This window comes from Hemitrygon akajei, chromosome 2 (genome assembly GCF_048418815.1).
Source record: "Hemitrygon akajei chromosome 2, sHemAka1.3, whole genome shotgun sequence".
Taxonomy (NCBI): Eukaryota; Metazoa; Chordata; class Chondrichthyes; order Myliobatiformes; family Dasyatidae; genus Hemitrygon; species Hemitrygon akajei.
Window position 1 is genome coordinate 133,018,706 of NC_133125.1, and position 17,007 is coordinate 133,035,712.

At 40.0% G+C, this 17,007-nt stretch overlaps 1 protein-coding gene across 4 annotated transcripts in view; it reads left to right on the forward strand.

Moving 5' to 3' along the window:
• Positions 1–17,007, forward strand: part of LOC140715756 (dachshund homolog 1-like) — a 543,203-nt gene that overhangs the window by 495,977 nt on the left and 30,219 nt on the right. For all 4 annotated transcript variants that reach the window (XM_073028130.1, XM_073028146.1, XM_073028138.1 and 1 more), the window contains 3 exons: positions 5,104–5,251; positions 5,926–6,069; positions 8,270–8,338. In XM_073028130.1, coding sequence (XP_072884231.1) covers positions 5,104–5,251; positions 5,926–6,069; positions 8,270–8,338 — 361 coding nt within the window. The remainder of the gene's footprint in view (positions 1–5,103; positions 5,252–5,925; positions 6,070–8,269; positions 8,339–17,007) is intronic.

The following is a 17,007-nucleotide window of genomic DNA, read 5'->3' on the forward strand; positions in this document are numbered from 1 at the left end:
TTCACTCCCAAAGTCCATTGAAATTCCAAGACTAGGAAATTGATTGTGGCTTTCAGGAAGGAGAAGTTGGGAGAACACACACCAGTCCTCACTGAGGGGCCAGTGATGGAAAGATTGGGCAGCTTTAAGTTCCTGTGTGTCAACATCTTGGTGGGTCTGTCAATGTATTCACAGCCCATACTCAAAGATATGTCAGCCAATCCAGGTGAAGGCCCTCAACCTGAAAAGTTGACTGTCTGTATCCCTCCAAAGATGTTGCTTGATCCATTGTGTTCCTCCATCACTTTTGGTTCTACACTAAACATCTTTAATTTCTTCTCAACAGGCTCATTTCAAATACCATAGTGATACCATATTTCCTTATCTCAGAGAAGGACATTATTCCAGCCTATTCTCTATGCCAGCTCATATCCCAATACACATTAATTCTTCCTGTAAACTATTCCACCCAGATGACCATCAATTGTGAGCTTCACACATTCAAGGAATTTCATTGCACCCTGGTGTATATGACAATAAACTAATTTGAAATCTGGAAGTGGATTTTACACCTTGTGCTTTACACCCTGGTCCAGAGAAACACTGTCTCATTTGACGATATACATGTATATAGTTAAATGACAATAAACCTACTTGAACTTGAACTACCACTCAACTACATATGAGGAAGTGGTCATGCAACATACCAATCAACAAACGTTTAGGTTTTGAGAGGAGAACAGAACATCCAGAGGAAACACTGCCTTCACAGGCAGAATGTGCAAACTCCACACAGAGAGTACACAAGGCCAGGATTGAACCTGGATCCCTGAAGCTGAGTGGTAGGAGCTCTATCAACTATACAACTGGGATGACTAATGACATCAAAATTCATGTAACTTATTATTTTTGTCCACAGTGTGAGATCTGGAGATGATGTTGTCCAGTAGGTTCTTCAGAAATCAAGAATGAGGCTCATATTTTAAGGTTATAGCCAGTTTATTAGTCGTTCAGCATAGTACCAGTCAGAAAGAACCAGCAAGCAATGCAAGAAAAGAGGTAACGAGTAGTAATGAAAGTAACAGAGGACTGGAGACCCCAAGTTCTCCATTTATGCTGCAAACTAGTTTAAGCTGGTGAGATAACAAGAACAATCTGTGACCAATAAGGACTGTCTTTATTTACATTGCCATGACATCTCAGGCTTACAAACAAAAAAACTTCCAAAATCCATTGAAAATTAATTGACAAGCAGGTGATTATACAAACACATACACAAGCATAATAAAAGTTAAACCAGACAAATAATGATTTAAATCGCAATTTAGACCTTAGTACAGTACCCACCTAATTTCGAACAGGTGCTCCACACCACAGGGGCCAATGAATAGTCTCAGTGGAACCTGGAACATATTGAATTAGCTAGTTCCTTTTATTAAAATATTAAAGATAATATTTTCCTGACATAAATAGATCTGACCTGGCAATTTCAGAAGCCATGAAAATCTGCACACACATCCAAATGTGCTAAAATATATGTTTCTCTTTCCACAGATGCAGCCTGATCAACAAATTATTTCTACCATTTTCTACTTTATTTTATGTTTCATGTTGATGGTCTTAATAATGGGGAATAGTAAAGAAAAACAAGTTTTAAGATGCATTGAAAGGGAGAAAACATTAGAAAGGGGAAGATAAAACAAAGTAGAATGTTGGTGTTCGAATGGAGATCAGGAGACTTTGAAGTGAGTTTAGTGCCACTGAAAGAGGATGTTTAAGTTCATTGATTTAATAACGTTATCTGCAGAACCCAAAACACGAGAAGAGCTGAAGGAAAATCTGAATCAATGACATTACAAAAAGGCTATAATGTCTGACTATCTGAAATGTTTTGAAGTCATTGTTATGTGTTGAGTGAGAAGAAGAGGCACTGAACCTCATTCTTATGCTGAATTTCATTGTAACAGTGTAGGAGGCCAAAGTCTGAGAAGAAGGTGAGAGAGAGAGAATTAAAGTGACCAGCAACTGGAAGATTAGGGTCACCCTTATAAACTGAATGGAAGTGTTCTGCAAGCTAGATTACTCAGAGCATCTGGAATTTCCAATATTCTATTAAGTAAAATTTCTTCTCAGTAATTGAGTGAAGGTTTATTCTGAATTCCATACTGGATTTGTTGGTGACTGAATGTGAGATCAATCAAGAAGTGATTCCTACATTTTATAAATCAGGACTCCAAATTTGAGAAAAGATGATGTCAAAAGGTATGGTGTTCACAATTTAACCCAAAGGAAGAAATTATTGTTGCCATTTGGGAATATCTGATTGAGACTTGTATTCCATGTTACATTTACTTTTGCACATCAGCTAATATTTTCCCAATTGTTCAAGAGAAAGATAAGCAATATATTTTTCCTTGACAAACAGGGCAATGAATTTGTCCTTTAATTCAGTTTAGCTTTATGATATGATTTGAGCAGCACAGAAAACAGTAAAACAACCACAAATAATTCCCCTTGTTATGCTATGTTATTTTATTGTGATGCTATCTTGTTTCAGATGTTCTGAATTCATGTTAAGAAATTTAACAACTTAGTGTAGTACTAAAGAAGTGCAGGACAATAGGAGGTGACTTTCTGATTATTCTTGCCCTCACAGGTGGCCATAAAGCAGCCCAGTGACACATCTAATAGAACCATCCATTGCAGGTTCATATTGTCTGCAAACTTAGCCACAAAGACATCAATTACCTCATCCATGTCATTGATATACAATGTAAAAAAGAAGCAATCCCCAAACTGACATCTGCGGAACACTACTAGTCACCAGCAGCCAATCAGGTTCATTACACAACATCCAATCCAGATTAGTTGATCTCCCTAGTGGGCTCAGCCACAAGCTGCTGTAAAAAGCTTGTGTACATTGAAACATTCCATGATTATTGTAACTTTCCCTTTTGATGTGCCTTTTCTATCTCCCATTGTAATGTGTATCATCCTGGCTACTGTTCTGAGGTCTGTATATAATTTACCCCTTCTAAGTATTTTATTTTAGTTTTTACCAACAGATCAACACCACCCTCTCTGCCTACCTGCCTGTCCTTTCAATGCAATGTGTATCCTTGGATATTAGGCTCCCAACTGCAATCCTCTTTTAGCCATGACTCAGTGATGTTCACAATATCATACCTGCTAATCTCTAAATTCGCTACAAGATCGTCTACCTCATTCCATATGTGGCATGCATTCAAATAATAACACCTTCGGTCCTGTTTCAATTTTGTTCCCCTTTTACACTACAACTCCTCCCACTGACTGCAATTTTGACCTATCACCTTCCTGACAGCCTCACTGCACACGGCCTCTGCCAGTAACCAACAACCCTTTCACTCCGGTTCCAATCCACCTGCCAAAATACTTTAAACCCTACCCAACAGCTCTAGCAAACCTGCCCTCAAAGATATTTTTCCCCCTCATGTAACCTGTTCCTTTGGTACAGGTGACACCTTCCCCAGAAGAGATCCCAGGGATACAGAAATCTGAAACCCTGCCCCCTGCACCAGTTTCTAAGCCTTGCATTCATCTGCCAAATCATCCTTTTCTTACCCTCACTGGCATGTGGCATAGGCAGCAATCCAGAGATTGCTCTCCTGCCATCCTGCTTTCAGCAGTTTACCTAGCTCCCTAAGTTCTCTCTTCAGGACTTCCGCACTTTTCCTTTTGCTATGCCATTGTTGCCGATATGTACCAAGACCTCTGGTTGCTCCCCCTCCACCTTCGGAATGCTGTGGACCCAGTCTAAGACATCCATGACCTTGGCACCTGGGAGGTAAAATACCATCCTCTTGGGGCACTGTCTCTTGAAGTTGTCCTCAGTGGTGGAGTGGATTATGTCCGCGATTGACCTGACTGAGTCTGTATGCTCTGTAGCCTCTTGCAATCCTGTGCATTGGAGCTTCCATGACAGGCTGCGTCGCAACCAATCAGAAGGTTCTCCACCACACATCTGTAGCAATTTGCAAGAGTTTATATCTCCTTAAATTCCTAATGAAGTAGAACCACTGACATGCCTTATTCCTGATTACATCAATGTGGGGAGAATTTTTTTTAAAAAAATAGCATTAATGTACGATTAGTGTAAGTGGGAGTCTAATGTTCAATCAAGACATGGGGGAGTGGAGTGGTGCATTAAAGGACCTGTTCTTAAGCTGTATCTCTATGATTTGAAAACACTATAACTCTAAAACTTCTCAATGCTGAATAGCAGAGTACTGCCTGGAATCCTGGGCAACGTTTTAGACCACTTTTAATATTTACCTTTAAGGATCTGGGCATCAGTTTATTTGACAAGTGTTTACTGTCCACGCTTAATTGCCCCTGGATTGAGGGGCTTGCTAAGTCATTTCAGAGGGTATTTAAGCATCAGTGGCTCTGGAGTTCAGTCCACTTAAGGATGATAAGCTTTCTTCACTGCATTCTCTGGTGATCCAGTAATGAACCAACAATCTAGTCATCATAAATAAGATTAGCTGAGATTAAGGATCATTATTTGAATTTAAATGGTTGGATTTAAATCCAGACTCCTGCTGTTCAAGTAATTTAAACACACCCCACCATTGCACCTTATTGACATCTCAAAGATCTGGTCACTATCATTTGCAACAATACACAAAATGCCAGAGAAACTCAACTGGTCAGGCAGCATTTGTGGAGGGGAATGGACAGTCACTGTTTCAGGTTGAGACTATTGAACTATTGGACTTGAAATGTTGATTGTCTATTTCCCTCCACAGATGCTGACTGACCCATTGAATTCCTACAGAATTTTATGTGTTGCTCTGGATTTCAGTATTTGCATTCTTTTGTGTTTTAATTATCATTTGCAGTTAAGTATATATCAACACATGTATTTCAATCATTGCACCAGTGACATTACTTCAAAAGAAATACTTCATTGCTTGTAAAGTCATTTGGATAGACCTGAAGTTATGTTCATAAAAATATTTCTTTTATCAACTAGAACTCAATGGAAGAAGATCTACATTGGATGTATTATGGCTAGCCTTCAGGTTTTACCACAATTGCTTTGAATAATTTGTTACTAGTTGTCTAATTTTGTGTTGATAGGGTCTACTGAAGGTTGCCATCGACAATGCCAGGGCCCAGGAAAAGCAAGTGCAACTTGAAAAGACCGAGTTAAAGATGGAACTGTTCAGGGAGCGGGAGATGAGGGAAAGCTTGGAGAAGCAGTTAGCCGTTGAGCAGAAAAACAGAGGTAGGTTGTGGAAAGATTTTGTTTTTGCACTTGTGACAAAGGAATAAAACTCAGCACAAGAGTGTGCTGCTGTACTTGCTCACTGCACTATTACAAATGTTCTTCACAACTGTGACCATCTTCTATATTGGATGGTCAGCCACCGCTGAGACTCACACCCACAAACTGCCTTTCACAGCTTAAGTGTCAAAGGAATTTCTGCTGAGTTTAAAATACCCTTGATAACCAGGCATGTATAAACAAAGGGGTTAAATATTTACCATAAATTATTTCAAAAGTAAAAGAAAATCAATTAAAAATATCTCTTGTGATAGAAATGAATTAAATCATTACAAATAATTAAACAAATCACTGGTTGCAACCACCTTTCCTCTCAAGCTCATGAAGGTGGAACTGTACTACATACGCTTTGTCCGACGTGAAGTTGTGTGGCTAATCATGTGCACCCTAAACCTAAAGTGATGGAGTCATCTACTGTACTTAGTGGTGATTTCAGTATTAAAATGAGTAATCAGCTGGGCCAGGTTCTGTCTGCTGGCTCATTCCTGACTTCCACATTGCAATGATAAAGCAGTGCAAGCCAGGGCCCAGCACTGAACTAACTTGTTCAGGAGCCCATTGCGGACGTATCATATAAAAAAATTACCTCAGACTGATTTGTGTCACTTTTCCAGCAATAATCCAGAAGCGGTTAAAGAAAGAGAAGAAGGCAAAGAGGAAATTGCAGGAAGCTCTTGAATTTGAGACCAAGCGACGAGAACAAGCTGAGCAGACATTAAAACAAGCTGCCTCTGCGGACAACCTCAGAGGCATGAACGGTAGGAGCTTAACTCAGTCTAATGTTCCTGGGTAGATTCTTTAACCTTACTGATCTCTGGAAAACTTTGCTCCAATGGAGGCCTGGTTAACATAGCCACTACCATTTGTTCTTTTGGTGTTACCCATCCAACCCACTCCCAAACGTCCTCCATTGTTCCCTTCTCTGTAAACTTCAACTGGTCTCAAATGTTTCATACAGACTGTAAACTCGCACTATTTTAATTACCCAGTTCCATCTGAGCTTTAGATGGCTCTTAAAATAATACTTCTGCTTAAAATGTTTGTCCTTTTTCTCAAACCTCTTTCTGTTCTTAGCTTTTTTTTACAATCTTTCCAATTTCTGATATCTTTCTTCTCCTCTAATTAAGGTCATTTGATAATTTCACAGTTTGCTTAATCTTTCCACCACCGGCCACTGTGCCTTTAATTCACAAAGGCCCTGTGCTCTGGCATTCCTACCCTAAAGGTCTTCATTTATTTCTATGCCTCTTTCCTCCTTTAAAGTCTCCATTAAATTAGAGAGGAGCAAACAATCTGGTGAGGAACTCAAAATTCAATGGGCCAAGCAGCATCTGTGGGAGAAAGAGAGGAACTGCTAACCATCTGGGTCTGAGTGTGCCATCAGTCCTGATGTAGTGTTCTGACCCAAAACATTGACAATTCCTTTTCCCCTCACAGATGCTGCTCAACCTGTTGAGAACCCCGAGCAGATGGTTGCTACAGATTCCAGCATTTGCAGTTTTTTGAGTCTCCTTTAAAGTATGCTGTTTATCCATTCTTTGGATAAGTAACAATAATGCATGATGGCCTTAGTTTTTGTTCAAATTGCCCCTTATTTACTCCTCTCCATTCTTCCCACTTTAAAGGTGTAAAATATATGGACGTTATCAGTGTCGCAGTATTTCAAGAGCGAGCTATCGAGTTATAGAGAAATACAGCACAGAAACAGACTGAAGGCCCATCTAGTCCATGCCAAAACCATTTAAGCTACCTACCGTCATCGACTTGAACCAGGACCACAGCTCTCCATATCCCTACTATCCATGCACCTATCCAAACTTTTCTTAAAAGATGAAGTAAAGCTTGTGTGGACCACTTGCACTGGCAGCTCATTCCACGCTCTCACAACCCTCTAAGTGAAGAAGTTTTCCCAGAAGCTTCTCACCTGTCACTCTTAAGCCACAACCTCTGGTTGTAGTCCCATCCAACCTCAGTGGAAAAAGCCAACTTGCATTTACCCTATCTATATCCTTCTTAATTGTGTATACCTGGTGGAGCAGCCTTATTGAGAGAAGGAACAGCAAGACATTACAGGTTTCCCCCACAATCCGAAGGTAGAGTGTTCCTTTGAAACCGTTTGTAAGCTGAAATGTCGTAAAGCGAAGAAGCAATTACCATTAATTTATATGGGAAAAATTTTTGAGCATCCCCAGACCCAAAAAATAACCTACCAAATCAAACCAAATAACACATAAAACTTAAAATAACACTAACATATAGTAAAAGCAGGAATGATATGATAAATATACACCCTATATAAAGAAGAAATATTGTAGGTACGGTGTAGTTTCACTTAACAAACTCAGGAAGACAGCGAGCCAAAATCGATTTGGAGAAAAAAATCGGCATGTGCACGTACACACCTACGCATGTATGCGCACGTACGTACACGCATGCGCAAACAACTGCCTGCACAAGGCTTCACGGTCATTGTAGTCTTTCTTGGGGTAAACACACGTACAAAGCGGGCGTCTTTTTTCCGTAAAAGCAAAAATCCTCTTTGGTTAGCAAAAACAGGTACTAATGTAGGTCTTTCATAACAGCAAGTTGTCGTAAAGCGAATGTTCGAAAAACGGGGGCCACCTATATAGGACATTGTACTTTGGAACATGGGTGATTTTAATAATTCTAGCCCACATAAAATGCTGGAGGAATTTTGCAGATTAGGCAGTAGCTATAAAAAGGAGTAAACAAGTCGACTGTTTATTCCTTTCCAGAGATGCTGCCTGACCGCTTGAGTTCCTCTAGAATTTTGTGTGGCTTACTCTTGATTTCCAGCACCTACAGAATCTCCTGTGTTACCACTTTCATAACAAGTGTCTGGCTTCACTGTCTCAAAGTAAACTGAATAATGGAAGGGTACTTTTTATAAGTACTAGTTTAAAAACTGATCTTAGTACTCTGATCTGCTTTTGATAGATTCAGTGACCCAGGAGCTGGAGGCTGATCGCAGCACTGGACGAACAGATGCTGAAAGGACAATACAAGGTACTTGCTGGCAACGACAATAAATCTAGTTCCCCGCTACCCAGTCTGCCTTGCTTTCCCTTGTTATTCAAGCATACAGGTTTCCAGTGCAATTTTGTTAAAGCAAGCTCTGGCAAGGTCAATCCTGGTCAGTGTGCTTAGACAGAGTAGAAGTTGAACCAAAGTCAAAACATTTGCCATTAAAAGTCACTACTGCCTTCAAAAGTCACTAATTCAGTATTAAGTGTGTGCAACCAATGTGTAATTTCCCTGTTAATCAAACTTGGTGACCATACCATGTTCAGTACCTGATATTGATCTAATGCCATAATGTCTCTAAACTATCACAACAATATTCAAGAGAAATTACTTTTAAGGGAAAAGGTTTCTGACGTCCTTAAATAGACTGTTTGCTATGCAATTTGAGTTTTAATTTGACAGTTTTAAAAGAGAAGGTTTGTCAGAATTCATATGTCATGCCCAAATTCTAATTTATTCACTGATGCACTAGTAGCAACACGTCTGTCAAAATAAACTTAGCTGTGACTTTAGGTTTTTACAGTGCCAGGACATCACAAATTCCCTTCTGGATAATGAAATTTATTTCTAAATGCACTTGAAATTAAAAAAAAAGTGGTAGTAGTCATCAAGCTCACACTGAAAAAATGGCCTGATGACCAGATATGTATTATTTGGCAATACAGTAATATATAGTGACTACTTTACCAGGAAGGACTCCTCTTAAAAAGAGTTCCTTTTACCTCTGCCTGAGAGAGAAGAGAGGACCACTCTTTCTTGGCGTACATTCCATCCAAAGCATACATCGTTCAGCAAAGTCATCTCTTCAGATCTTTAACTCCAGAAGTCTCTGTAATCTTTGACAAGATCTCTACTCTCCCAATTGTGGTCAGTTGATCAAAACCAAAGTTAATCACTTCACCAGTGACAGCTTTACTTGCAACTAACATGCCCCTTGGTGTTCAAATTTCCTCTCTATCATTCCTTCCACCTTTGAATTTTATCTTTATGATCGGCTCCTATCTCTGAGGGGGTAAGGAGCTGATCTTTTCTGGGAATTCTTCTGTGAAGCAGATTGCACTGTGCACTTCCTCAGTCTCACCAAAAACAAAACCCGTGGCAGAATCCAATGAAGAAAATGTTTTCCGTACTCTGCTGGTCACTATCCACTCTGGTGACATGGTATTACTCATGGGAGCTTGCTGTACCACATGACTCAGTATTGCAAGAATGATCAGCTTCAAAGATACTTTGTTGGGCATGTAAAAATGAGTCTGTGGCTTATTCATTATGTCATAGAGATCCTTAGAGTTGTATAGAGGTGTTTCAGCCCACTGCCTCCATGTCATTACTAATCCTGTTTACCTGCATGGATTCCACGTCCCTCTTTGCCTTGCAAGTACCTGCTCAGATGCCTCTTAAATCCTGTTCTTGACTATATCACTTCCTGGGGCACTTTGTTTTTACCACTCAGATATCCTTTGAATCTCTTCCCCCTCTGATTAAACCTGTGCCCTTTAGTTTTAGGCACCTCCTATCATCGGAAACAGACATTGGCTATCAATGCCTCCATAATATAACAGTATATTTGTGCGCGCGCACACACACACACACACACACACACACACACACACACACACACACACACACACACACACACACACACACACACACACACACACACACACACACACACACACACACACACACACACACACACACACACACACACACTCCTTCTGAACCCATTTCCAATTCTGAAATATCTGAAAAATACCTTATTAAATTTCATCTTCCTTGATAATTTATTAATTGCTGTATTCAGTGACTTAATCCATCATGCAATATCTGCAGATTGTTGGAATGACAGGCCTCTCCTTACCCTGCATTATGCCAGTTGTCCCATTCCTGCAGGAACACAATGGTGTGAAATGGCATACAGATCCCTTTCCTCTGATGCTTCACAACCTGCTGAGTATCTGAGCTGCTTTCTTCATTCTGTTTGCTTTCCTTCCCCACTCACAGAGAGGTTTGATCACCAGATATATTTTCACTTTTTGCACTTACTTTAGTGTAGTTCCTGTTCCGTAGATTGTAGTTGGTGTTCTTTATTGTTCTGGTATATTCCCTAAATTAGATCTGTCAGTGATCCCCACTATTTGCATTAACATGGTTTCCTTAAAGTAAAAAGCCCAGATAATAGTTTATTATTGTCAAATACATCAAGATACAGTGAAAACTTTATTTTGCAAGCTTTATAGGTAATGTACCATGAAGACAATTGCAAAACATAAGCATATTGAGGTAGGACAAGAAAATATATAATAAAAGAATGCAGAATAGAATGGTTGAGTTACAGAGAAAGTACAATGCAGGTAGACAAATCAGTAAATGATCAGGTAAATCAATGCAGGTATAATGAATGTCCAGGTTGTATATGATGACATATGTGTACTTTGATAATAAATTTATTTTGAACTTTGAACTTTGAAACTGAGATGCAAGGACCACAATGATGTAGATTGTGAAATTAAAAGTGCATCTATATCATACAAGAGTTATGTTCAAGAATCAAAGTATTGAAGAAATGTTCTCTTTTTTCAAATAAAAACCTGGACCAACTGGGATCAATCATGTGTCTGGGGTTCACTTCCTGCTACTCTTATACAGGATAATCAGTTGATCATATAGCAACTCAAATATTCAAGGTGAAGGTCATTCAGTTTTTGGCTTAATGCTGGGTGGGTAGAAGGGAACCGCGTGCAAAGGCTGTGATCAGTCACATTCTGAAAGGTCACGGTGGGCTCAGGGGCCTGAACGGGTCATTCCATTCCCTGCAGTCTGTCCTCTTGTGTATCCAAAGTAGTGCTCACCCCTATCTCATTCATACCTTACAGCACCAGTTCCATGGAGTACGAAGGATATGATTATAAACTAATCATTTGATTAAGTACTGAGTAATTTCAGGCTAGCTAAATTTCTTCACCAAGTCCCGATATGGCAAAATCTCATAATGACTCTGAACTAAGGGCTTGAAAAGATTAATTAGCATTGGCCTTGTTAATGACAATGGAATATATTTAGCTTAAAAGCTAACAACAAAAGCTCCCTTGACCTGTGAGTACTGCTTTCTGGTACCGACTTTTTTGCTTTGCATTTCAAAATCTGTCTTTTTATTGTTGCGCTTTCTAACCACTTTAATTTGAAGCGATTTCTGCACCTGAATCTCCTCTTGTCTCCCCCACTGCTCTTCCCCGCAACCCGTGACCATTTCCACTTTATTTCAGTCCCAGGATAACATTATCACAAATGCCTTCCTTTAATGTCATCTCTGCTCCTCTCGTTCTGACACCTTTGATCTATTTGTTGCCCATCACTCATTTTCATGGGGAGAAGAAATCCTGGTAATATAATGTCACCTTTCAAGAGAAGGTGAGATCAGTATGCTAATGAGCTGTAACTGATGCCAAGAGGCAGGAAAGAAAAGTGCAGGTGCAAAGTGTTTTATATACCGCCCCCAGGGTATCTATAAATCAAAGCTGAGGTGGAAACGCTTTGTTGCAGACTGACAATGATGTCACTTTTTATTACCATTGGATCCACAGTGACTGAGTTGGAAGTAGCAAATCGGCTAGTTTCTCCTTTTACTTTCAATTAGCTGAGATGTTTGAAAAGACAGAGCAATTTGATATACACCATTTAACTCAGCTAATTCAGGCACATTCAAATAAAGGTGCCATCATTTTAAATTATGCAGAGGGGGTTAGATTTTCAACAATCCTTCCCTCACCCCTCTCCCTACCACCAACAGATATTTCTGTATGGCTGTGCATTTTGTTTTTACCTTTCTCCCCTCTACATCTTCCAGCTTTTCTTCTGCTTTCCTTTTTTCCCCCCTCTTTCTCTTAACTCTGTATATGTCCCTCTTTATTACATTTTCAGATTCCCACCCTTGCCTTTACATTCTTGTAAGGTTTCACTCTGCCACTGCTTTCAGCATTACAACCCTTCTATTATAGCAATGCCACAAAATGCTGGAGGAACTCAGAAGGTCAGGCAGCATCTATGGAAATGAATAAGCAGTTGATGTTTCGGGCCAAGACACTTGTTCAGGATTGAGAAGGAAGGGGGAAGAAGATGCCAGAATAAAAAGGTGGTGACAGGGGAAGGAAGCTATCTGGAAGGTGATAGGTGAAAGCAAGTGGGTGAGGAAGGTCAAGGGCTGGAGAAGAAATCTCATAGGAGGGGCGAGTGGACCATAGTATAAATGGAAAGCGGGGTGGGGGGGGGGGACCCAGTGGGAGGTGATAGGCAGGTGAAAATAAGTAAAAGGTCAGAGTAGGGAATAGAGTAAGACAGGAAGAGGGGAGGGATTTTTTTTAAGTGGAAGGAGAAATCAATGTTCATGCCATCAGGTTGGAGTCTACCTAAATGGAATATAATGTGTTTCTCCTCTACCCTGATGGTGGCCTCATTATAATCTTTTGGCACTTTCCTTATTGTCATCATGTCACCATTAAAGAAAAGGCTTGGATTAATTTTGTATCTTTCATGTCTTGTTTCCATAAGAGTTTAAAAGCTGAAGTGATATTTTGAAGCATCATTTGTAACCCAGGAAACACAAAAGCCAATTTCAGCTTAGAAATCTTTAATGCACAGTGCTATGATAACATGAGTGTTTCGACTGAGGGACAGATATTGGGAACTTAGCCTCAGAATGAATTCAAATCCAAACATTGTCTCCATATGGCAGCTCAATTACTGAGGCCTGTGTGGCTTGGGTCTGGACCAGAAGTGCTGTAAATTGAGACTTCCTATTAGTCCTGCAGATGAACTCAACTGAGGTGAAAAGTTGCATTATGTATGTTGATCTGCACACATTGGGAGGCCGAGTTCAGAATCATTGCTGACTCTTTCAATATCTACAAGACACCAAACTGTCCCTTGTCTTGCAGATGTTGAAAGGGTTGATAAAGCTGACCTGACCAGACTGGAAGATATGGACTCTTCCCATAACCCAAGAACTAGCTCACAGATATTGATGGTGATTCAGTATGCCAACCCAGATTATATCTACTGATGAAAAATGTGTTTGAAGGACAAGATGCCAAACCAGAGAGTTATAGAGAGATGCACCTTGAAAGCTGGCTCTTTGGGCTACCGAGTCCAACACCAATCATCAGCCACCCACTTGCACAAGTTCTGCATGAATCCTATTTTATATTGTCTCCACATTCTCCTCTCTGATTTCGTCAGTATTGGTATCTGTACATGGACCAAGACACCGTTAAAAAGCCTGTCTTGCATACTGTTCATACAGAGCAAATCATTGCACAGTGTGTTGAAGCATAACTAGGTAAAACAATAACAATACAGAATAAAATGTAAAAAGTTGCAGAATGCCTAAGAATTTTGCACAGTTATTATACTTGTCATCGTGGAGCGGAGAGCAACCTTTTAATCTGGCGGGAGCAAAGGGTGTTGGGAATGGTGAGGGTGGAGCACTGTGGGAGGGGTGTACGACAAATTGGCAGAGAAAGAATTTCAGGGGCTGGGGTTGGTGTGTGTATCTCAGGACACACCCAGCCCTGAGATACTGGGCAACATCATTTGATTCTGAACAATTGGTTTACTGATCATTGCAGAATATCTCTCTGGTGCATGGTGCTTCCTGCTCCCTCTCCTCTCCCTTCCCCTTTTTCCAGCCATGATTCCCCTCTCCCTACCTCTTCTCACTCAGTTCACAGTAGACCCATATCAGAATTAGGTTTATCATCAGTCACATATGTCATGAAATTTGTTTTCCTTTTGCTGCAGTAGTACAATGCAATACATAAAATTACTACAGTACTGTGGAAAAAGTCTTATGCACCCTAGATATGTATGTGTGCTGAAGGCTTTTGCTCAGTACTGTAGATTGTGACATCACGCTGACTTTTGTTTTATCTTGTCCTGTATCATCATGTACTCCATAACCTCATCCTTAAAAATTGACTCCAACATCTTCCCAACCACTGAGGTCAGGCTAACTGGTCTATAATTTCCTTTCTGCTGCCTCCCTCCTTTCTTAAAGAGTGGAGTGACATTTGCAATTTTCCAGTCTTCTGGCACCAGGCCAGAGTCCAATAATTTTTGAAAGTCCATTGCTAATGCCTCTACAATATTTACCGTTACCTCTTTCAGAACCCTAGGGTGTAGTTCATCTGGTTCAGGTTACTTATGTACCCTTAGTTCTTCCAACTTTTTGAACACCTTCTGCCTTATAAGAGTAATGCACCCACTTCTCTTCCTTCACTCATTACAACACCTGACACACTGCTAGTGTCTTCCACAGTGAAAACTGATGCAAAATACTCATCTATTTCATTTGACATCTCCTTGCCTGTGTTATTATTTCTCCAGCCTCAATTTCTAGTGGTCCAATATCCACTCTCGTCTCTTTTATTGTTTACATACTGTACTTGAAAAAGCTTTTACTATCCACTTTGATATTGTTTGCTAGCTTGCTTTCATATTTCATCTCTTCCCTTCTATTGATTATTTTAGTTGCTGTCCGTAAGTTTTTAAAAGCTTCCCAATCCTTTAACTTCCCATCAATTTTTGCTTCATTGTATGCCCTCTCTTTTGTGTTTACATTAGCATCCCTTGTCAGACATGGTTCTACTATTTTACCATTGAAGTATTTCTTCATTTTTGGAATTCATCTGCCCTGCACCTTCCTCATTTTCCCCAGAAACTCATGCCGTTGCTGCTCTGCTGTCAACTCTGCATGGAGCTCCTTCCAATTTAATTTGTCAGCTTCTTCTCATATCACTGTAATTTCTTCTAAAAAGCCATCTCATAGGCATTCAACAATCACGCTCTCTTGAGATCCATTACCAACCTTGTTTTTCCAATTGATCTGCATGTTAAAATCTCCCAAGACTTCTGGATATTCTCTCTTCCTCTCTAAAATGCTGTGGATGTGATCTGAGATGTCCCTGTTCCTGGAACCTTAGAGCCAACACATCATCTGGGTGTCCTGTTCATGTCCACAGAATCTCCTCTCTGTTCCTCTGACTGTTGAGACCCCTATCACTACAGCTCCCCTCTTCTCCCTCTTTACCTTCTGCACCACTGACTCATATCTTGTGACACAGATCTTTCTCAATAGAACTCGATGGTCAAAATGAACAATTCCAACTTCTAGTTTGGAATGAAACTTTAAAGTAACAAATTAGACTATTTTGGAGTTCTTCCAGCATTATGTGTTGCTTTAAGTTCCATTATCTATAGTCCCTTATGCCTCTGGACTTTTTCTTCATATTGATGTATCCAGTTTTATTATTGGCTTCAGGGAAGGATTTAGATAGGTGCCAAACATCCTTGTATTGAGTTATATCCAAACCAATGTGCACTATCTGCAGAATACACTGCAGTAATTTGTTCTTCAGCAGTACCTCCTAAACCATAGCCCTACAGAGTGAAAGGATCAAGCTGAAACACTCCCTTGCACCATCCTGATTTAGATATCTATCACATTCCTTCAGGCTTGATGGATCAGAGTCGTAAACCTGCCTCCCCAACATCTGTGTGTGAAAACCATCACTACATGGACTGTGAGGTGATCTGCCATGTAGTTTGTCATGGGTCACTAGAGATGGATAATAAATGTCAACATTTCAAGCGATACATCGAGGGGACGGAACAGGAAGAAAAAAACTGAATACTGGTCTCACTTCCTTCTGCAAATACTTCTTGTTACCTTAGTAAAGCAATCACCACAATCAATGATCCAGCCTATCTGGACATTCTCTTTCCTCCCCCCTTCTATCAGACAGAAGGTACAATATAAACCCTGAAAACATGTGCCACCAGACACAAGAACAGCATTTATCCTGCTGTTACAGGACTTTTAAATATCCCCTTACTTACTTAAGCCCTTAACCCCTACTAGGGCATAGGCATTAACAGCAGCTCACTAGTCCTTCGTACTGGGTCAGTCTTTCAAGTTGTCCCTAGGTGTAGCGAATCTGCGAAGATACTTCCTCTCCAAAAAATTTGGTCTTTAAAGCTTCAGTTAATGTTTCTGTAGCTCTGAATTTCTGTGGGATGGGGTTACTAGCCCTGTGCCCAACCCTCCTACTTTTGCAACTGGGTCTGGGAACACTCATGATGGAGACGAATGGCCCTTTAATATGGTAAAAGTGGGCTCTTGACCTCACAGCTTACCTTGTTATAACATTACCTTCCTTGTCTCTCTACGCCAGATTGCCTCCATAGCTGCTGCATTTTATTTTGCATTCTGTAATTGTTTTACCTTTTACTGCCTCAGTGGACTTTTGTAATAGGTCTGAATGAACAGTGTGCAAGACAGGCTTTTCACTCTATCTCGGTACATGTGACAGCAATAAACCAATTCCATTTCCAATGAGTATCCATGATGTAGATGGGAATCTTTCCTGAAAGGTCCTGGCCTCATTCTCTGCAAAAAAAAAGGACAGAAATGGAGTAATTTACTTAAGAAGTTGGACGTTAGATATCTCTAATATTCTAAATGAACATTATCTAAAAGGGTTAATATCAAACTGCAGGGAATAAAAAAAATTGTACCAGTAAATTCATATGTGCCTGTATACAATATTACCAGGGAAATGATCGCAACAAATATATTTTTTTAATAATACTTAAAA